The 22,922-nt window shown below is 43.9% G+C and overlaps 1 protein-coding gene across 4 annotated transcripts; it reads right to left on the minus strand.

The window, feature by feature from the left end:
- Positions 1-6: 6 nt before the first annotated feature.
- Positions 7-22,519, minus strand: esr2a (estrogen receptor 2a). Of its 4 annotated transcripts, none has more exons than XM_029140591.3 (9): positions 22,114-22,519; positions 6,040-6,718; positions 5,015-5,181; positions 3,743-3,859; positions 3,333-3,638; positions 2,810-2,948; positions 1,662-1,795; positions 1,364-1,547; positions 7-1,280 (listed from the first exon to the last, which is right to left on the minus strand). In XM_029140591.3, exons 2-9 carry the CDS (start codon positions 6,444-6,446, stop codon positions 1,064-1,066), a joined length of 1,671 nt encoding a protein of 556 aa, XP_028996424.1. In that variant the 5' UTR covers positions 6,447-6,718; positions 22,114-22,519; the 3' UTR covers positions 7-1,063. The 4 variants fall into 4 exon arrangements, with proteins under 4 accessions (XP_028996424.1, XP_028996426.1, XP_040925418.1 ...); XM_029140593.3 differs by lacking the exon at positions 22,114-22,519 and adding an exon at positions 9,884-10,047 and having other exon boundaries at positions 1,662-1,790; XM_041069484.2 differs by lacking the exon at positions 22,114-22,519 and adding an exon at positions 9,884-10,046.
- Positions 22,520-22,922: the final 403 nt, after the last annotated feature.

Genomic DNA, 22,922 nt, shown 5'->3' on the forward strand with positions numbered 1-22,922 from the left:
CAACAGTTGTTTCATTTACTGGTTTACTTTGAAGTGAAACAGGTATAAAGTACATTTTACACTGCCGTGATACAGTTTATGGTGACATAAAAGTAGAAGCATTATGGGATGGGGCATTAATCGTACAGTGGTTTGATTGTCTGACTTGCATTGATGCTGCACAAGAGCTACTGTGAAGTACAAGATACAAAAATAGTCTCTTCCTGTTCAAACAAAACTTGGTACATGTGAGTGCAACATGTCAAGAGCAACAGAGGCTCTGATTCTGTTTAGCAAAAGACTGGACAGCGACACAAAGCTCGACTCGCCTGCTGCTGCTCAGTTGTGCACCGTATCAGGCTCCGGCTGGAGGTGAAGAAAAGCACCTTCTAGTGGTAGAGTGTTAAAAGTTGAGTAGCAGCTGTGTCAAAGGAAAGGCTCCAAACACAAACCCCTCAATAAGAAGCGAGATGTAAAACGTAAAACGGAGCCTTTTCAGACTTTGTGCTCTTTTGTACAAGCTGTGAACTACTAACAAAACATCAGCATTTAGCAACAACGCCTTCTACATTTCAGGCACTGGCATGAAATCAGGTTTCACACGTTTTGGGCTTAAACGAGCTGAACCGCGTTAATTAATTAGCTGGTTTAACCATGTGTTCACCGCTGAGGTCACCGTGGGGCTGCGTTACATTAAGAGCTGATCCACACTGATCACATTATTCAGACAGTGTTTGTGCCTGTGCTGGTGTGCTGCACTGGTTTCTATGGTAATGGGCTCCTGTCATGGTTGTCTCCTGTCCTGATCTTGCGGTTCATTAAGTGCGATAAAAACAGCTTCTGAGCCTCGAGGGAATCGTGGCAGGAGATCACATGAATATTTAAGCAGGTACTGATTATATTATGATCGTTGTTTGTCACCTGGCTGTGCTGAGGCAGTGACTCTTTAACATAGGGTCTGGTTAAACGTTAAACTTTAAGGTAATTAGAGTTAGTGCACAGTGTGTCAGGGTTTAGCATTCACAGGCTGAAGGAGCAGGGAATCCTGTCACACCCATCAAGCTGGTGTCCGACCTGCTGACTACTAGGGTTCACCTGTGCCCTCGGTGCTGCTGGGAGTCCAGGTGTTTGAGGGGCCGCTTCCAGAGCTGGGGACCCGGGCAGACGCGTCCTGCGGTGCGGCTCTGTGAGGCAGACGGGAGCTGTGCATGATGTGGGCATCCAGCATCTCCAGCAACAGGTCGTACAAAGGCACAATGTTCTTCATTTTCATGCGGTGCAGGTGGTCCATGCCTTTGTTGCTGAACATTTGACAAAGGGTCACTGTGGTTAAATGACGATGAATGAACATGGGAGGTAAGAACGAAGCGCGGGGCAGAGCTACCTGAGGTGGCGGATGTGAGAGAGCAGCATGAGCAGGTGGGCGAGGCGCGTGTACTGCTGGCGGAAGGTGAGGCCCGTCTTGGCGATGGCCCACACCAGAGCGTCCGTCACAGCATCCAGCAGATGCAGCAGCTTGGAGCGGCTCTGCAGCTCCTCGCTGCCCTCCGTGGAGCCCAGGCACATGTCTGGACAGACACACGGCCGCAGCGTGACTGACTGACAGACAGCTTCTTATTCTAGTTTCCAACCGGCTGAGACAATATCAGTGCGTGATGACTGGCGAGTTGTTGCACACTTACTGGAGTTGAGAAGGATCATGGCCTTGAGGCAGACGTACTCCTCCCTCTGCAGCTTCAGCTCTCTCACTCTGGACGTGGCTGCTATCAGCATATCGAAGATCTCCACGAAGCCCTGGACACAGCTCCCCTCTTCTCTGCCGAGACACGAACCAAGAGATATTAACGCATTAATGATGACGAGTAGAGTCCCTCAAACATAGTTTTGGTAAGTCGGGGTTGTATTTTACAGGACGTTTCCTGGAAAGAATGTTGTGAAAATGTGAAGCAGCCATAAGTTGGAAGCTTTAAATTAGAGTCCAGCAGCTCAGCTGAACATGCACATATGACATTTGTCTGCAGACAAATGATTCAACACAAACCAGTATTTATTTGTGTGGAAGAGGTTTCTAAGCGAGGCTCATGGGACTTTAATTAGTACCACACAGTGTTTCCAGGAAACTGACACATACTGACTCATAAGATAGTAAACGCATTGACCACATATTTTACTGTGAGGATTTTTGACCACATGCCTTACTTTATTTTTTAAAAACCTTTTAAACACTATGATATGAAGGCATAATGTTGATCATATACCATAATAAAAATAATAGTGTATAGTTCAAAACATGGCTTAGTATAGTACTCTCTGCATTTACTTCCTCCAACTCTTCCGGTGAGTCATGCACCGCAGCCCACGCTGCATTATTTCAAAAGAAATACGCTCATGATAAAAGGCACCACGAAGGGAATGATGTGTGTGGTGTAAATGAAAGGTCATGACATTTTGTTCTCGTTATGGAAGCGTCTCCTTTTGCTGCAGAGCAGCGTTTACACAATGACATTGTACCAGAGTGTCATTATTTCTCTCAATTTTTCGATCATCTGATGTATAATTTCAAATTATGGGCAGTTGAACAGATTAAAATCTCTCGTACAAACCTATTTTTATTCTGCGATGTTTCTACTCAGCACTTGTGATGCTGACTTAATGAACACATCCTGACACCTTACAACAAAAAATAGAAGTTCCTGAGGGGGACCTCCCTATCACTCTTATTCTGACTAACTCGGTTTTTAACCACATGCAGCTGAGTTACAGAATAAAACTGTAGGAAAAGCGAAAACCTGTCGCACTTGAAACCAGATTTGTAGTAAACACCAATTACCTGCTGAGGCTGAGGTCAGGGGAGAAGATGAGTTTCCCTGGATGGTTCACGGACCTCCACATTAGTCCGATCATCAGCACCTCCAGCCAGCAGCACTCCAGCAGGTGCACCTGGTCCAGGAGACTGAGCTCCACAAACCCTGCAAAAGAACCCGAACATCACAACGGTGCAGCCTGAAAATCTGACCACGAACAAAAGAACGCTAAATAATTTAAGGCCTTAGTAATGCGTTTGGTTACGATAAATCCCAACAGGGCAATTAGGTCACGGCAGGAGAAACGGCTGCAGCAACACAAAGAAGCAACAACTAATCTCAAAGTACGGAGGGTTAAAATTAGCTGTGTAAACATTTCTATCACACAGGAAACAAAGTCCTGCTGGGGCCTGTTTCCACGTGATCAAAACACCTAATCCTGTGATGTCAGCACAGAAATATAAGGAACGCTAGATTGAAATGAATTTTAATACGAGTGCAAGTGAAAAAAAGCTCCATATGTTTTATCTATATGGGCGACACTCAGACCTGGAATCTTCTTGGCCCAGCTGATCATGTGAACCAGTTCTTTGTCAGCCAGGTTAGTGAGCGACATCATGACGTTTGCTTCCGTCAGTGGCTTCCTCATGTCCTTCATGAGGTAGATCTCTGGCGGCTCCGCCTCCATGATTCTCTCAATCAGCTGCTCTGCGGTCATGGCGGGCGAGCGGGCCTGCTTCATCAGACCGTCTGCTGGTCCTGCAGGCTTTGGGTCACTGAGCTTGCTCTGTGACGCCAGACGCGTCAGCCGCCTCATCTGAGGGTTCCTGTAGTTCCCTCGCTCCTTACGCATGCCTGACACACAAATACAGAACCTTCAAGGAACTCATGATTATTAGTATAGATCCTTCTTTCCTCCAGACTGGGTTAAACCCAAAAATAAAGAAAAGCAAACTAACCACACTTGTTCATTCCCACTTCGTAGCACTTGCGCAGGCGACAGGCCTGGCAGCTCTTACGGCGGTTCTTGTCTATGGTGCACTGGTTAGTGGCCGGGCAGATGTAGTCATTGTGTCCTGAAGAGAAGACAAAGCACACGCGTCATCACCTCCTGTCTGCTACAGCCCCCGGCTTCAGGTTGGGGGTCTGAACCTTGGTTCCATCACCACCGACCAATGCAGTAAAGTTAAACAAACACTTCTATATTGCAATATTCTATATGCAAATGTTACAAAAACAGTAGTTGCTCAATATGGATCATCAGAATCTAGTTTGATAAATTTTAATCTGGCGATTGAGCCAGATGAAAAGTTAAAGGGTCACCAAGCTGCAGGACACACTGTGCGTCCCTAAACTAAGTTGAACAAACTCAGTCACACTAAACCCAAATGGCTTCACTCAGTCCGTCACGCCTGCGTCATCACCTGCCTGTTCACCAGTCACAAACAGGCACGGACTGGTGTTTACTTTAAGGAGACCAAGACAAAGCATAAATACCAAAAATGAAAGCAGAAGCTGTAAACCTGAGATTCATTCATTTACTAACTGACAACACTTGGTTCTGTTATTTATTGGTTAAAGGTATTATAAAAAAGGTATTTGAAAAAGAGAGAAGTTGCTGCACAAACACCGAACAATGTCCTAAAGAAAAACAGAGACACAGAACAGATCAGTTAAGGAAAACTGCATGGACAGAAGCACTGAGTGCTTCTCTACCTCCACAGAGTGATTCACCGTCTGTGAAGTTGAGGCTCACAGTTTAATTGTTTAATTGATTTGGACTCGCATTGGTCATTAAACTGATGCGACTCGACATAAAGCTGGAGAAAAAGGTACTGAAGTCCAGCACTTGAACCAGAGTTAATGAGCAGAAACCGGTCAGACCACAGCGAGGACACCTCGGTTGGTGGGAAGATGAGCCTTTGACAAAGGCATAAAGAGGTCTGAAGCAGAGTAGCGGTAGGCTCACGGCTGCTTCTTTATCTTACTATAAGTCAGAGGTGGACACTAACATTTGGTCTAATTCACTGAGAAACGCATTAAAAGCGAGTGGGAGGCGCATCATCAAGACAGTGATCCAGGACTCATTTGTGGAGAAACCTGAAGAAGCCTCCAATGAGACAGTTAGGAGGCAGCATCTGGACCTGGATGTGTGTGCAGGTGAATAGCAGGCACTAAAGCACTAACAATGGCCTTTCTGCCACTCAGAAGCTTTGATCTGACCCCCTCACCTTGTATGCTCCTCTTGAAGAAGGCCTTACAGCCTTCACAGGACCACACTCCGTAGTGGTAACCTGAGGCGTAGTCTTGGCACACGGCACAGAAGTGGAGATCGGCCTTCACGCCCGACGACGCCACACACTCCTCGCTCTCATGGGAACGTCTCCTCGCGCTCTTACTAACAGATAAGCAGAGCCTTAATTTTTTACCGGGAAAACACATGGAATGAAAAAAATAGAGCGCTGTACAACATGTTCCATGTGAATAAATCATTACCGCAAAGTTCAGCGGGTTCACATGATCTGAACCAAACGAAGGACAGAGGATGGAATTATGATTCAACCGTTTGATCTCTCCAGATTTCTTGTGCCTATTTTTTATTTTTTATTAGTGCAATAAAATATAAAGTCCTGACCAGCCAAGCTACTCGTGCGTCACAGAGTAGCCATAGTTGCATTGTCATGACTGGTACAGTAGACAGAAGTGGCTGAGTAATTAATTGAACAGCATTTTTCAGTTGATGCAGCTACTGTGCAGGGACAAGGCCTCGAATTTAGACAGATTGGCCATTACTTAGCTTGTTAGCTAAACTTCCCTCTGTTTCAAGGGTCTGCAGTAGAAGGAGAACACATTCTTTCCCATCTCTGTCCCTCTGGGGAATCCAGAGGATTTAGAGACGCTGGGAGGATCCAGAAAAGCTTGCAGAAACAATGTGTTCGTGCATTTTACCCTAATGAAGAACCTGTAACCCCATTTTTCTTAATGGCATCCTGAATGAACAGCATCATGGATTTTATCGTGCATTTAAATTAACTTGTTTCTCACTGTATTCAGTACAAGCTTATTAGTAGGGGTTTATTGCTATAAATACATAAATGAGAATAAATGTGGGTTAGTACAGGACCTTGGGGGATGCCATTGGTTTTCTCAGTTCCCACTGACCCAAAGGATGCAAACACATGAAAAGATCAAAAGGACAGGACATCGTGCTGACTGGCTCATTAAAGCAGTATTCCAGACTTCAGCGTCATCCTACCTGGCCGTTAGAACACTGTTCTGTGGCGTCAGCTCCACCCAGGGACTCGGGATTTGCTGACTGTGCTGGGGTCGGCCCTGGGAGCAGTGCAGTGGTACGGGAGGTCCTACGTGTCCATGGCTTGGCCAGAATATTGAGGGGCTTAGTGACTGATGGACAGAGGGACAGTCTGAAAAGCTGGGACCAGCGTAACTGAAGATACTAGGACTATAGAATGGTAAGGTGGAGAAGTCGTGACCCAGGTCGGTATAAGGAGACGGGATGCAGATGGGCTGGCTGGTTTCGAGTGCTAGACCAGGAGAGGAGGAACTGAGAATTGGGGCGAGGACGCGACTGCCACCTCGACTGGAGTCCACTTCCTGGAGCTGCAGGAGGGTTTGATCTTTCTCTGGAGAGCTAGTGGCCATTGCAAATAAAAATAGTTTCAGAGTAACTAGCTTGTGAGTGAGATGCAGTCATTTGTCCTCTTAAGTTTGCTGGTCACAAGGTTCCTCATGAGTTCACGTGCTGAAGTCTGGGATTTCACAGGGTGAAATCCAAACCAAACCTACAGACACCAGCATCTGGCCCTGACTGAATGGGTGCTGAGTCTCATTAAGTAATCCAAGAGAAGCTGTGGAGAGGGGAGTTTGAGCAGGTGGTCAGTGTTGGGGCCCAGTCCAGTGTTGGAGCTTTCCACCTGGAACACAAAGAGACAAAGCACAAAATGATCAAGTTTCTCTCAGCAAGTTGTCACAGTCATCATGTTTTCATTTTAGAAGTAATGTGATCACTATTAGCAAAGCAAGACACTTCATAGTAACTATAAGCACTTTAAACATGTACAGTAAGATTGTTTGTATTGTATTGTATGTAATACAACTGTGTGATCAGCTGATAGTGCTTGGTTTTACTATCTCTGTACGAAGCCTCAGCTTTTGAAAAAGAAGTGTAACTAAAGACTGAAGAGGTTTGGTTTGGCCGCCCAGCAAAACCCGATAATCTGTTGAAATACTTAGAGCTATACGCTAAAATGAGCCCAGCTGAAATCTGGCAGTAATTAATCTGTCAATGCTGCAACCATTAGTGGCTCTAGATTAGTCTGGGTATTGTGGAAAGAACTAAAGCAAATTTAAATGAATGAATGGGGGAAATGAAAAACATACATGTGAAAACATCTGGACTTTCTAAAAATGTTGAACATTACTTTGGCAACAACAAAAAAACATGTTTCAAATCTTAAATCTGTTTCAACCAACTTTTATGTCAATATTTCAGAGACATTTACTAAAAAACATTTATTTGTAACTTAAAGTTACAAAAAACGCTGTTGATGTTTTGCATTTCTGGCCTTAGTGAAACGTGTGGAGACCTTTTGGGCTGTTGCTGAGACGAGACACAGCTGGAAGAGCCAGTTTGTCCAGTCCAGAACCAAAACACAGACTTGTTCTTTAAACAAAATATTTCTCAACAAAGTCCTGATTTTGAAAGTTTGGACTTTTGGTTTCAGCCATAGATGAGTTTCCAATTGGATTCTTGCTAGAGATTGGCCACAGAATGAAACCAGGTTATTCCTAGAACTACAACCATCATTTATCCTACCTGCCACTGCTTCGTGCCAAGTCAACCTCCATAAACTCTGGACAGCATGGTGATGCACTTCATCACCATCTGCTTTTACACAACTTCAGGGCAAAGCCTTCAGAATATTTCTCTCTCATTTGTGTTTATCAATTCTTACCTGGCATATAGTGTAAATCAGTGAAATGGCAGGAAATCAAAGACTTTGTTCAACTCCTTGATTTAAGCATCATATGGAATGGATGATGATAAAAGTAATAAACCCACTGGGCCAAAGAAACTTAGTTACAACCTGAGCTAAAACAAACAAATCTAATTAATAGATTCAAAAGAGACAGTGGCTTCTTTCTTCTTCTCAACTAACTGATCTGATGTGGAAAAGGTTTCGTCTTCCTTTGAAGCTCTGACCTTGCAGGGAAACCTCCTCAGTGCCACACTCACCAGCAGCTGGGAGCTCACTGTGGGAGAAAACCTCCCAGCTGCTCATCCTGTCGCCACAAGCCAAACAACAAACACTTCGCTCAGGAACTGAACTTATTTTAGCCTTTGGGAGATGTTCCTCGAGAGCCTCTAATCAGATCCTCCTCACAAAAGGCACAACAGAACCTCCATCATCATTCAGAGCACTACGCTGCCTTCCCTCAGGTTTTGATCCCTTTCTCTGCACATCCAGCTGTAATGACAGGAGGCAGAAATTATATGCACATTAACTTCAATAAAGAATGCAAGAGTGGAAAACCTCAGAACAAATGAGATTAAGATCATGTTCGGATTAGAATATTTAACTGACAACAGTTCTCCAGCATTTTATCTGAAAACATTCTGAGGCTTGGAGTTTTTTTATTTCCTTAAAAGGACATGTGACATTTATCAAAGTGATGTTGAAATATCTATTTGACCAGATTTGCAGCTACAACATTTTGGCAAAATTGTCCACACACAAAACAGGAACTCCCCCAAAATTATGCACAGAATCTTAGGTTCCCGGCGTGGAGCCAGGAGAACATGTCGTCTTCACAAAAGCTCAAGGCCACGTCGCATTCCCATCCTAAAAACCCCACTCCCTCTGCGAAACCAGGAGGAAACGGATACGAGGCGGGCCTGAGACGCCGGCCCTGCTGTACACAGCAGGGGACGAGTGGATGCGATACCTGGAGTCAGAGTGTTCCTCTAGATCATCTCCTTACCTTTAAGAAGAACAACTTCAATGAACAGAAGCTGAAGTCAATGAGTGGTTGAACATCCTTCCTCTGAGGCGTTTTGTGCAATGTACGATATTACATTTGAGAAGGGCTTCATTTTGGTATTAGTACAACTTGTATTAGTATGCAGATCTGTTTTTCCTTTGTCCACATATTCCCGACTACCTTCTCTGCCCTTCGCTTAATTTAAAGTCGTTCAAACTGAGCCGAGGATACATTTAATGTAACTGTGACCTCACAATAAAAGCTTTCAATACAGTCACAACATCTGCAGCGTGTGTAAATAAAGCACATCACCAGTCGTTTCGGCTGAAGATCTGGAAAATATGAACGTCTTATTCTGTTCAAAATGTCTATAGTTGTTTAAGAGTGAAGCTGATCCACAAGCCAAAAAACATAATCGACAGCAAGTAGAATCGAGCAACACTAATACAAATCAACGTGAATGACTGCAGGATCATTTACCACTAACAGGCAGTGACCGATTCCCCCTCCGTTTATCTTTGCAAATACACAACTGAAACCCCATCGGCATGTTTGAACTCCACCTCAGTGTGTGTTTGACTTTTATAAATGCAAAGCCAGACAAATGTTTGGACAGATTCCTCTGCAAACAACCAAATCAATAACTGAGCAGGGAAATGTTGCAGTAGGAGACTAATAAATAAAAAGCCTCACGGCAGCTGGCTGAGGGCAGCAGCCTCCTTACAATGAGCTCCACCAGCAGATTCATGTTCAAATTAGATATACAAAATATATTTATATAGACATAAAACACTGTAAAGTAAAACCCAGGACGGCTGCAGGTGAGACCAACAATCACAGGGTACGTCAGAAATACCTAATTCAGTTTTGGTTAGTGTGATAATGCTCCTGAGGCTCATCACAGTCTGCTAATCATTTCTTGCTACAGCGCGTTGTCACACTCGTCATTTTAACCCTCATCTGGTTTCTGATGCTCTCAGTTTCAGGCCCTGCACTTGTTGCTTTGACCTGCAGCAGTAATCCGGGCTCCTCTGCACAGCGGCCGCTTTCACGCAAGCGTGAATAAGTTGCTTTCACAGTCGTGGGAACAATCCTACCTGCTCTTCCAGGAAGTCCAGGTGCAGAGAAAGTTGTTGGCCGAACACCGGGAGCTCAGTAAATAGTGGAGCCGAGTGCGAGCAGCGACAAGGCCGAGCGCAGAGGAAGTTCACCCACAGGCTGAGCTGCAGCTCTCAGCCCGGAGCTCAGCGACCAGCTGCGTTTAGGGGAACCGTCAGACACACATTAATAAAGGTGCACAGAGTCCGCTTGCTACCTTCAAAATAAAAGCCCCCAGCTGGGCTTCACTCCAACAGCACAAGACAGGAAAGGTACAAAACAGTGAATGTGTGGATTCTCTTTCATGTAGATTTGTTTAAGTCTTCTTCATTTGATTATGACACATCTGATAATATTGTATTTAGTTTTAGTGTATACTGGAGGTTTGATGGTGTGATTTCATACAGGTTATTCATCCAACAAATTCATAATGTGACTGAAAACTACCCGTTTTGCTGGGCTACATGGCGTCAAATGACCTGAAGTCAAGTTGCAGCTCTGCATTTTACTTTTGTCTTGTCTACAAGCTTTTATTGTGAAGGACGTCCTCCGTTTGTGTGGTTTACCCTTGTGTAAGCTTGATGCTGCTCAGAAAAGAACCCAAAGTCCCCTGAATAAACCACACCTTCCCTGTTTGTGCGTGTCTAATCCTAATCACGACTAGTATTTTGTGTCCGTAACCTAATAAAATGACACATTAACTGTGGGAATGTCTCTAAGGCTGCGAAGGTGGAAACAGGAAAAGGCATCTGCTAATTCCACTACAGCTACATTAAACATTGTAAACATTTATTTTCCTCTTAACAAAATTACTACATTTAACGTAGATCAACAAAAAAAGACTTAAAGTGAGAAGCTTGTTCCAGATTCCACTTAATGCTGCATCCGACATTGTGGAGCAGCTCTGCTCAGAGTCTGGTCTCGTTTCACCAGTAGCACTGAAATACGGTTTGCGCCTGTGGATCATTTTTAAATTGTACGACTGAGAAGCATCACCATTATGATTTCCATGCATCATAGCACATCTCTCTTCTTATCTGCACCAGCGGATGTCTGACCTCTATTTTTCCTCCAGGCTCATTAGTTAAAGGTCCAGACAGGAAATGGTTTGAGACTCTGCAGCCAAGGCAGCAAAGAAGCCACAAAGATGTTGGTCAGACAAAAACACGTCAAAAAGCTGTTCAATCACTGTATCTGCATCTTATTACACACAGGCTGGCTCATCCGCTCTGCTCACAACTATGTCAGAAAACAATGTCAGAAAATCAAGAATGTTGCAAATAAAACTGTCCATGCTGCGGAACAGAGCGCAGCATTTAGTGGCTCTAGGAGCTGGCACGCTTTCTCAGAATCAAGCCCTCGGCGCCTGCTCTCTCAGCGTCGCGGGGGAAGAGTATGTGTGTGTCTAATAGAGCATTTTCACCCTTGCAATTTTCTTTGAAGAAAAAACATAATCCTTTTCCTGTCGTGGCCGACCATCACACCTGCCGAGATAATCATTCAGAATTACGATGCGCTTATTTCTTAGCTCTCAAAATCCAATTTCGGTGATTACATTTTGCAGCTGTGCTGTCTACCAGTGCTTCAGAAGCTCATTTGACATTACCAGGTAATGGACTACAATCTTTACAATGCGACCAAACCTACGAGTGCACTGTGGGTTACAAGGTGCAAATTGTGCCAGAAGATGTGACTGAGGTCTCTGCTGTCGGTCTCCAGGTTCGCGAGGGGACTGAAAGAGCAATTTGCCCTCAAAATTGAACTTTTCGCCCCGGGTAGTTAGAATAGCACATAACTAATGAGCATTACTCAGATCTGGTCCGAGAGAGTCCATCAACTCACTGCTTCTCTGCTGTTGGATAAAGACGTCTGTCAGAAGCAATTATCCTTTGGAATATTCTACCAAAGTTCTATCTTTTCCAATGATGGTGTCTCATGGTCAGTGTTTTAAGAGCTGATTTCATTCCAGCCACTGACCGGGAGCTTCATTTCCAATCGGGGGATTGATTAGATGTTACAAGAAGGGCACAAAGCAGTGTGTCGCCTGTCGATCCAGATTCAGCCTTTATTTGTGCCAATTACGCGCCGACGTGTTATAGAACATCCTGTAAGTTCAAGTCCCAACAGACACGCACGATTCTAAGGACTGTATAATAAACATCTTTAGGAGAGTGTTTTATTCCGGAAACAGCTGGTACAATGAAAGAAGAAGTTCTCAGGGCCCTGGGAGAGAGATCCATCAGTAAGAGGAACACAGTATGTCCCCTTCAGAACTCAACCCCACAGAGCTGCCCTCATTTATACTGACAAATAGAGTTTTTGTGGATGACGTTACAAAATTTGTTGCAGCTTTCAAAAGCTTCCATTAATGTTGGGGACAAACCCACTATAGGGCTTCAAGTCACATCAAACGAACAAAATTAAGACAAGCCCTAAAACCCGATAACTGACCATTTAGGCTCTTACAACATCTGTGTGTGCACAGATCTGACTGCACGTACGAATACGGTCGATTCCCGAGCAGCGACCATCACAACAGGGAATTAAAAGTACCTGACAAGCAGAGTCGCGGGGTCGGGCCAAGGTCAGGGGGTCACGGTGACCTCTGAAGGCACAGCACAGGTCGAGGATCACATGCCAGAGGCTTTATAGAAGTGAGAGTGGGAAGTTGTTGAACTATGGCAACCTGGCACATGAGGTGTCACAGAGGGCACCGCTTTGCATTTTGGGTAACTTGTTTATACACACTGAACGATGTGTCCAGTGGATAAGAGTCACATCTTTATATATGATAAAGTCAGAGAATGCCGACGGGAGACCCTAACTTTGATCGACTTGACCAGAAGGCCATTTTAATTACACCTATGCATGAAAAACCTTCTACACACTGAATAAAAAAAAGCTTTTAAATCTGAAGTCGTTAAGAACGGCTAATTTCTCTGCCTCACCGAGGGGAACTAGAACCGCTCTCCTAGTGCTTAAAATTTGCTTTTATTGCCCTTTAAACTGGAGCTTGTGCAGGTTTTTAAAGCTTTGTGCCGTGTGGAGTCTGTGCCAAGGCCTCGCCGACTGTTTCCTGCCCAGTATAAAAGCAATTACAGCTGATTGATCACCAACCACTGACCGCAGTTGAAATATACTATGCAGCAGTTAAGGATCAGGTAGTGACAAAGCAAATATTAGACACGTGGATTTGATAGAGGCAAAATTCAGCAAAGCAATTAGGAAAGAAAACTTTTGAATAATTATTTAAATAAAAGTACTGGTGAAACTGTCGTGATACAATCACTGTGAGCCATGAGAACAATAAAGGATCAAATGTTGGAGAGCAAATAACAGAGAGGAAGGAAGACGCAGCAAGAATGTCTTTGATCAGAGAACCAAGGTCAAACAACACAATCTAGATTTATGACTTTGGACTGACCACTAGTTCATGTCTCCGTCCACATTCAGGTGCAGGCAGGAATAAATCAGCAACACAAGGTTGTTTTAGAAGAGATAAAAGAGCAGAATTAATAATGCAGACGTCAGAAGTGGCAAGATGTGCCAAGTGGCTAATGCTTCCTCCGAGTAAGCAGAGAGCGCAGCCTTTAAAGCGGGTGCCAGGCTCAGGGATGAAAATAAATTCATCTGTTAGAAAATAACCCACAAAAGCCAATAAGTGGATCATTTCATGTTTTAATCACATTGCGTTTGTCTCGTGCTCAGAGCTTTTCCAGTGTTAGAGAACAGGGTTTTCTTTCTACACTATATTGTGGCCGCCTCATGATCAGCTGATGCATTTCTGGTCCTGTCGATATGATGTGAATCAGGACAAACCGCTAGAGAATGGAGAGTGTGAAACGCTGCAGGTGTGCGATTGTGAGACCAAGGCTTTGGCGAGCGCGTGACAATCACCCTGAGTATTTTGCTGCCGTTTCCTGTAACACGCTGCAGAAGTTATTTAGCGCTGCCGAGCGCCGCGCCTGCATTCTCTTTGGGTACACGCTGTGATGTGGGAGTAGCGCCTCAATTACAACGCATCGGAAACGGCGGCGAGCGGCGCCCGGGCTCCGGCCGGGTCCGCTCCTCCAGCGGAGCCACATGTGCCCATCTCCTCCTCTGGCTTTTCCAATCATCTCCAGCAATACAACAAGAATTTCTCATTAAATCTCCCCAAAAACTCCTATTACTTAACCTTCAAACTCATCATGGTTCAAATCTGATTCAGGCAAACTGGATTTCGTTTTCTCTCCATTACTGGAAGCATAAATTCAAGCGACTGTTTTTATCTAAGCAAGTTAAAAGCTTTTGAATGGCGATGCTGACTACTGAGCAGGCCTGTGGGACTCAGAACAGCTTTATGTGATTTTATTTGGGTTTATGATTTTCATGAGCGTATCCTCTTACTGTAGTTTCAGCCTGCATTTATACTAAGCAGAGTAGGTCAGCGACTAGAATCACAGATTCCACGTTACAACTTTGGTTTCCTGAGCTCAACAGGAGAAAACCAACCAAAAACCTCACACTAACACTCAAGGAGGTCAAATAAGTCTGTGGCAGCAGTAAAAGCGGTTGCTCTGATCTGGGACCTGAGAGTTGTGGGCGAGTTCCTGGAAAACCAGGCTTGAAGTCCTGTAAGTTATGTCTGATGGCAGAGGAGCTGGGCCCCGGCCTCCGAGGCTTGCAGTGGTGAGTAGCTGCTGTCCAGGCACGCTCCACGCCAAGCGACTATTAAATCCTGTGAATGCTCTCGGTCCCCGCACAATAAATTTGCATTGTTTGTAATGTTCCGCTTTTACAGCCCTCAACCTTAACGACTTGGTTCGGTGCCACTGCTCTTATCCACGTCGCTTCCAGCTGCAGCAGGCAACTGCTTTTACATCGGAGACAATAAACAAATAAAAAAGCTCTGAACGCCCACTGTTATCGGCCCTGCACCGAGCAGCACAAAGTTCCAAAAGCTGGTGAACAGTCACGGTGGAACCCGCACAGAGAACGATGAACGCGTCGCTGATGACGACCTTTATGGTAAAGGTGTTGACATAACACAGCTTTACGGTGTCTGCCGTGGTTTCCAGCCCTTTGGTTTTTATCAGTCACTTCCAACGTGGAGAATAAGAGAAGTGGAATAAAAGCAGAGCTGCACAAATAAAAAGCCTGGATCCAAAAATGGCAGGAAACTAAGCACTGAGAACTTTTACGTCAATGATGCCTTTTATTCCATCCACTGCACCTATGCACTATTGACAAGCTGCTTTTATGCGCTCTCAGTAGTGAAGTGTGTATTAGCCTTTGAGTGACTGACCGATCTCTGTGTGGTAGAAGCTCAGAGCTGCTGGTTGGACAGGGCTCAATGAGTTTACTGACCCTTACTTCCTGTGACGAGTCATTTCCTTGACTTTCACAGATTTAGCAGATTAACATTAACTTATTTGTACTTAACACAGAATAAACTCCAGTAATTACAACCTGAAATCTTCTGGAATTAAAATGTTTAATTACGTCTGTCCTCAGTATCGTTTTAAACATGTTTCGCTTCCTCCACCTCTTCAGGTTGGTGTTTCAGACCCATGTATGTAAGACACTGTGCTGTCTGTCCTGTATCTAGTTGACAGAATCATGTTTAGGTGTAGAATCACAGCGCGCTCTAGTGGCCGGTCTCCTTACTTACATGGGTACCATTTCTCTTTGTCTTCAGGATTAAACCACAATAAAGATAGAAAGTGCAGTAGAGAATCAAATGTTCGATTCTATGTAGATCTGTAGCATTCATTGGTGAATCTAGTGAATCCGTGTCCTTAAACGCTTCCAAGGTGAAGCTGAAGCTTTTTGCCTGTGTCAACAACATTTAGGTTTAGGTTACATTTAACTTCCATCCATATTAACAAGCATGATCATTAAAGTTTGTAACCTTTTTTAACAGTATCATACTTGGAACCTGTGCTTTACTTTTCCAGGGTGGCACAAAATCCAAAAGAAGAGAAGAAAACCTGGCCTTTTAGAAGCCCAGCGATTCCTGGTTCTACTGAACACAAACTAGATGTTGACACGAAGGACAGACATAAGTGAACAGACTATATAATTCACACACACACACACACACACACACACACACACACACACACACACACACACACACACACACACACACACACACACACACACACACACACGCACGCAAACACTCACACATACAGTCTCACACACACACACACACACACACACACACACACACACACACACACACGTTTTTCAACCTTTCTTTCTAGTTCTTCACTGCAGGAGAAAATAATTCACCATCACCTGTTTGAAAGGCAGTTTAATCATTACCAGTGACCCCTGGCAGAAGCTTGACAAATTAATGAAGAGTCCAACATTCCTGCCTTTTATTCTGAAACACAAAGACAGCGTTTTTGCGGCTTAGCAATAAATCAGTAGACTTTGTGTTGGTGACATTTCAACACAATGTAACAAGGATGAATCAGGCGTCACACATTTCTGACCTTCTCTTAACCACGTATGAAAAGAGGTTAACTGTTAACCAGACTTTCCAAATGATCACTTCATCTAATAAAAGGACAGATGCAGCCGCGTCTGGACAGAAACCTCTGGACACGACACTCATGCACACAAGCTGCGGCCACGTGTAACATGTAACTCTGCTGTCTGCACCTGCAGTTTAAGCCTCAGCATGGTTTCATTTACTGACTGTAAAACAGGACACGCAAGGACTTTTACAAGTAAATTCAAACCTGGTTTCATGTTTGTAAAACTTAAATGAGGAGCTACATGAGGTAAAATAGGATGAAGATAAATTAGTTGACTTCTTAAACAGTAGAATAAAAAGCTGCAGTACTTCATTTCTTAGACAAGTGACACCAAATCCAGATTACATGTTTAAGTCCTCTCTAGTTCAGGAGTCCTCTTATGAAATGTTGGCCTTTCTTAGTTTGTTAATCCTTAAATCCTGGACAAAGGCAACGCCTGGGCACCTCTCTAGGCACAAACTATGCTGCAGGCTGTAGGAGCTGTGGTCTGACAGTAGGGGACAGTGTAAGTCTAATACACTCTACCACACGCTGACATGGCTCTATTTACTCACCAGTGTCTACACAGCAGCCACAGAGAGAGCTGTTCTCATCCAGATGTGGTAATAGGCACAAAGAAAACAAGCATGATGAAGCATCTACTTCATATGCAGCATAACACCTGTAGTATCGTAACAGCTGCTCTGCACAGAACACAACTTCAGACACTGGTTTTATGTTGTGCTTTAAAAGGTAACCAGCAAAAACCATGAACTCCGTGGTTCAAAATCGTACAATAACACATCCAAGAGGTTTGCATTTGTTATTTTGAAATTTTATCCCAATCATCATTTAAAAATGTGTGGAATCCCTGAGAGCTAAACATCCTGTGTTCCTGCATGTAGTTGAAACCTTTGCTTCCACCTCAGGCCGTAAACTCACCGACCCTCTGTTGCAGCAGGAGTGCTCCTCACGGCATTGATTTTTCTCTCCAGAAGAAGTCAATGGGCACAGGTCAAAGCGGCCGCGAAGAAAGTGAGTATTGGTAACACTATAAAACCATCAGCAGAGGTCTCTGCATACGATACTAAGCTTGGTGTAAATTTACTTGTCTTTAGCCTCCATTTATACAATAATTACTTTAGAGAACATTAAAAAAAATGAAACAAAAGCAAATCTCCACTAAGCCTAATGTACATCGACCTTTATCGTCTCCACAAATGCCTCTCACCTCCCAGCACTCATCAGCCATGTGCTGCCAGTCAGTATCTCTGGCTCCACGCCTGTCGGGTGCCGCGCTCACGCTCCTTATCAGGTGTCAGGTGGCGCTCGGTGTCACTAAAGCCCTGTCCGTTTCTCATCACACGCAGCTCCTGGTGCTTCATTACACTGCTCGGGTAACAAAACAAAAGCTTGACAGCATCTGTTTAGATCTGCAGGACGTGACAACAGCAGCAATAACTGATCTATTACTAATGGTCAAAAACTAATTCTCGCTCTGATATACAGGTTTAGACCTCTGACTGTGAGTGCTGTTGTCGAATTCAAAAACTGCCCCAATGGTAGAGAGGGGATTGATTAACATGTTTAAACAGTTTAAGCTGAAAATTTTATTCCTAATAACAAACAACTGAGGTGCTGCAGATACGTTTCATTTGTGCAGCCAACACTAATCTAGTCTGGCCAAAATCGCCCCATTGCTGAACTGTCTGCAGAGTTCGGAAAGTCCCGTAACCCCCGTGGGAATGTGGGACATGAAAGCCACGAGCTCAACACAAGCATAAGTGAATGAACCGTTTAGATGCAGCATTGTCTCCACTCGATTACTGGCAATTATCTGCTGATAAGTGGGCAGGAAACGCAGCAGACGGTGTGTGAATGTCATCAGAGGCCTCGGTACAATATAGCATCCTCAATGGAGTGAAAACCAAACAGACATTTTCATATCTGCAAACAGTGCAAAAGGAGACGCATCATATACGTCAAAGCCCTATTCACAGCACATAATGAATCCAAAGCAGAAGACCTTTACTGTAAGTCCCGTCTTCCTTCACTGAGCACCATGAGCTGGTGGCTTTCTTATAGGGGATTAAGAGTCCAAAGCTTTTCATTCCAAACACTACACTGCTCACAAATCCGTCGTATTGCTCTGTGCAGAAATCCACCTGTGGAGGGCAACAGAGCCCACACGGCCTCAGGACTAACCTGACGTGCAAAGAGAAACAAGAATGCCATTAATGTGTGAATAACCATCAAATCACTTCCTGGGAATCTGTCAAGGCACGAACAGATGCCAATATGCCCCTCACACGTGATTCAAGCGTTGTGTTATTAGTATAAAGTCATAAAAAAACAAACAAATGCAGGAAAGTAAAGGGAATAAATCAGAAATCAAATAAATGTTAAGGAAACGCCTTCAATCGACTGTAGAGGGAACAAATGCTTTGATTTCAGGGCTTTAATTACCAACTTCAGGCTGGGGGTCCTGATCATCTGCTGGAATTTTCACCCTGGCTTTGATGTTTCTCCAAGGGTGACTATTTTTACAGCCACCACTTGTTGTCTGGAAAGTGCGAGCGTCTGCGGCTGCGTAGATCCCACTGTACACAAGCGCATAAACACAGCCCGGCCTCACAGCGCTGCCCTCCTTATCGACAGGAACCCAAAGTTCCTCCAGTGGAAATGTCTTTGTTCCCCCACGGCTGCCACACAATGAGTGCGACTCTCTGGAGTCGGCTGAAGGCACTGCGAGCGAAGGCTTTGGGTCATTCCACGCATAGCGCGGCGAAGGCGCTGACCTTGGCCACGAGCTGTGAAACGTGTTCCCCAACAAACACGCTGCTGTACAGTCACCTTGGCACAAAGGAGCGCTCTCGTATGCGACAAAACAGGCTTCATGCTGGAAAAACAAATGACTGCTCAGGTACATTTCTGCTTCCTGCATGTGTTGGACTCCTGTTCTAACCGGCTGGTAAGCAGCAACTCATCCCATTGAATCTAGTCGCACTGGACAACGTAACAGCAGCGCTGGTACGTAGCGGTTGTACTCTCCATTTTGTTGTAACATGCCTGACCCTCCGCCGTGCATGACACAATGTCCAGCCCTCTGGAACATATGCCAACCTACATACAGTAATGGTGAAGGGGAAGCCAAATGTACGCACAAACACACCCACACATGGATTTTCCCTAATGACTTGCCTCACGGCGGCAGTCAGTTGAGCTCCACAGAGGACAAAATCCTGTTACCGCTGGCTTTTCATGATGCCTTTAACCGCATTACACTCCCCTCTCAAGTCTAGATCCGATTTCCCGATCGCACAAGGTAGCACGTACAGCTTGTAATGTGACAGGGCTGCCTGCAAAAATAAAGTCTGTGTAAGTCTGTCTTTGTTTACCCCCAGCATCTCTAGTGACTGGGTTCTCTAGGCAGACGCTAACGGGAACTTAGACAGACGGGGAGGAGCTGTGGGTAAGTGGGTAACTGAATTAGCTCTGGTGGATGTTTACATGTAGTTTAAATGACATCTGTCGATGAATAAAAACCATCATTGAACTCCTGAGTTCTCCTCCAGTCTCTAGAGTTTCAATTCTCAATAAGGTCCAGGATTTCACCAAGCAGCACATTCATCCACAGCTCTGCCTCTACTAGTCTATGACGACAACCAAGCATGTCCTTACACAACCTTGATCATGAGGTCTTTTTTCCCCACTCACACTAATAACGCAGGCATTCAAACGGCATCTTGGTTGAATATGTGCAACCAAAACCTTGGATTAATTAATCAGGGAGAAAACCCCATCAAGCAAAACTTATTAAATGAATAAATGTCATTAGCGGCAGATAAATGGTGATTGGTTAACAAACCAATCAATACTCTTTACTGGCCCCCCAGTTTCATAATCCTTTCAGCATCAGGCTGGTAAGTGTCAAGTAAAAGACAATTGATGAAAGGACTTAATGTCTGATATATTGATTTGAGACTTGGCAGAGCTGCTATATTGGATTCCAAACGAAACAGATTTTTCTGCTGAAAACCATAACATCAAACTCTGAGGCTGAGCAGAAGGAATGCAGGAAGTTCAAGAATTTCCTCTACCATAAAAATGGCTTTGTGTAAGGCATCAAGCCCCTACAAGCAGCAGCAATGCTCCCACCTAATAAAACAAGAATTTAGGGCAAATGACTGGAAATCCACAGTACAGGTGATATGTGAGCAGAACATGGTACACTTAAACCTTTCAATTACCATCCAGCCAAGCATCTGTCTGTATGATTATTTGTTCCTTATCACAGACTTAACAGGCTAAAAATCCCCAATTAATGAAAAAAAAAACAATATTTATAGAGATAGAGAGAGATAGATATAGAGATAGATAGAGATAGAGAGATAGACATCGAGATAGACATAGAGAGAGAGATACAGAGAGATATGAAAGTCAAGCCAGAAAGAGATTGTGAGAACAGGAGTCAAATTAAGATCTTAAAGATTAAAGTCAGATCTTAAAGTTTAATCTTTAAATGAGATTTAAGAAAAATAAATTTATGCTATATAAGCGTGCCTCTCTGGAGACGACACGTCCTTTAAGGGTCCAGGCTGAAAATAATATAGACTAAGTGGTAAAACAATACGTACTGTATATTGCACCTGAGTAAATCACACCTAACCCTAAAAATCGGAAATAAGCTTTAAGTGCATTAATCTGAATGACAAAATAAAAATGTGCTACTGTGAAAATGATGCTCCACTTCCTGACATAAGGCCTTAGTTACAGTAAATATTATCCAGTAGGGAGTTTGACTTTGTTTAATGTGCTCAGCCACTTTCCCCCTTAAATACACAGCTTGGCTCACCTACACTTGACATGGCTCAAGGCAACATTTTTCTGTGACAAGTCCAAACCAACCCTGGAATGTGTGATATTACAAAATCACTCATTCATTATTTCGGTATCTATTATGAAGCAGGTGAGTCAAGGCTGAGTCACAGTAAAGGAGTGCCACTATAAAGAAGATTGGCTAAATGGCTTTAATGCACTGTCAACTGAAGCCTTTGTTAAAGATCATCTATTACCAAACACACACCATCACCATCATCCAGGCTTCTATGAATACAGGCAAATCCATCGCCACACAAAGTTCAAACATTTGTCACTTTCATGCCAACGACAGGACTTTTCTTTGCTCGATTGCAATTTGAAGGTTTTTTAACTTGGAAAAAGTTGGTGAAAAAAAAAAAATCTACATTCACGCTATGCGAAAATGACATCTTGATCTTTGACCTTTGGGTCTTTAAAGTCAAAATAGGTGCAAAATCAGTAAAGAGTAAAGCAGATAAAATGTCATGTTTTAGCCATTAATCTATGTCAACACGCAATGTGTTATTTAGCCTGAAGTGAACATGATGTCAGGCTCTAAAGTGAACCCTGAAGTCCTGCTGCCATGAAAGTATTCATTATCCATCACACACTAGTATTTGACTCGTCCATCATCATCATCATCATCAAAAACCTTTAGCAGCAAAGTGTGAAGTGAAACTCAGAACCACAAAACATCGATGGCGCTGACATACACTATTAATGAACCTCCCAGGTTGATATTTAGCTACAAAGCTACAGCTCATAATACTAAATAATAAGAAACCGTTTGACCGTGTGTGTTAGGCCTTGGATTAGCGTGAGCACGGAGAAGAACCAACGCCTCGAACGAACGGACTCACCGCGTGTTTGAAGCACGTGGACTCACTGGATGAAGTCCGCACGCTCCTCATCATCGGGCGGCAACGAGCCGGAAGCTGGACATTAGCAGTTAGCGCGTGGCTCTGCTGAAGCAACGTGGCTGAACCGAACACTAGCTAGCATTTAAAGTGGGATTCAACACTTAGGACCAGTGATAACTGCACCTTGAACAGGCAACTTATAGTTTGCCTGAGCGTTGACCCGAAGTTTAACAAGTCCGCCATTTTTGCTGCTGCTGCTGCTTCTTCTTCTTTTTCTTTTTCTGTTTCTTTTTTTTTCTTCTTCTTCTTCTTCTATAATTGGCGGGTGGCGTCCAACGTACCTGGCGTATTAAACTGGCGTAGTTAAAAGGGTGCGTTGGGTTCATGTTACACGGTGGACAGGATGTATGGGTGGGGAGCCTGATGAGGGAAAGTGGATAGGAACATACAGTACAGTGAATATCGGCCTCAATAGAATAAATTTACATTTACACTAAGTGACATTTTCAGGAATTCTAAATACTTACGAATTTAAATGGTGCTTGTTCAAATATCCTCAGTTACTTGCTTGTAGCTTACTGTGCTGAATCATAATTATTTAGAATAAATACAGAGAGTTGACCCGTCAGTAACACGGGGCTGATTCTACTGCTCAAATAAGAATCTGGCTTTGAAAGTCCTACTTCTGTTAAAGCCCAAATACTGCAAGTATTTCTGAAAGATTCTTCCCCCACATGTCAGAGCTAAACTTTGTAAAAGTGGAATTTATGGCCGAACTGTTGCTTTGGTGATGTACCTAATAAAGTGGA

The sequence above is a fragment of the Betta splendens genome, chromosome 24, assembly GCF_900634795.4.
Source record: "Betta splendens chromosome 24, fBetSpl5.4, whole genome shotgun sequence".
Classification (NCBI taxonomy): domain Eukaryota; kingdom Metazoa; phylum Chordata; class Actinopteri; order Anabantiformes; family Osphronemidae; genus Betta; species Betta splendens.

What these genes read in the sequence shown, in the direction of transcription:
- esr2a (XM_029140591.3), bottom strand. Translation starts at nt 6,446, where the DNA reads ATGGCCACTAGCTCTCCAGAGAAAGATCAAACCCTCCTGCAGCTCCAG. An exon ending in AACAGTGTTCTAACGGCCAG is followed by an intron (nt 5,182 to 6,039) that starts GTAGGATGACGC and finishes CTTATCTGTTAG; the next exon opens with TAAGAGCGCGAGGAGACGTT. An exon ending in TCTCACATCCGCCACCTCAG is followed by an intron (nt 1,281 to 1,363) that starts GTAGCTCTGCCC and finishes TCAAATGTTCAG; the next exon opens with CAACAAAGGCATGGACCACC.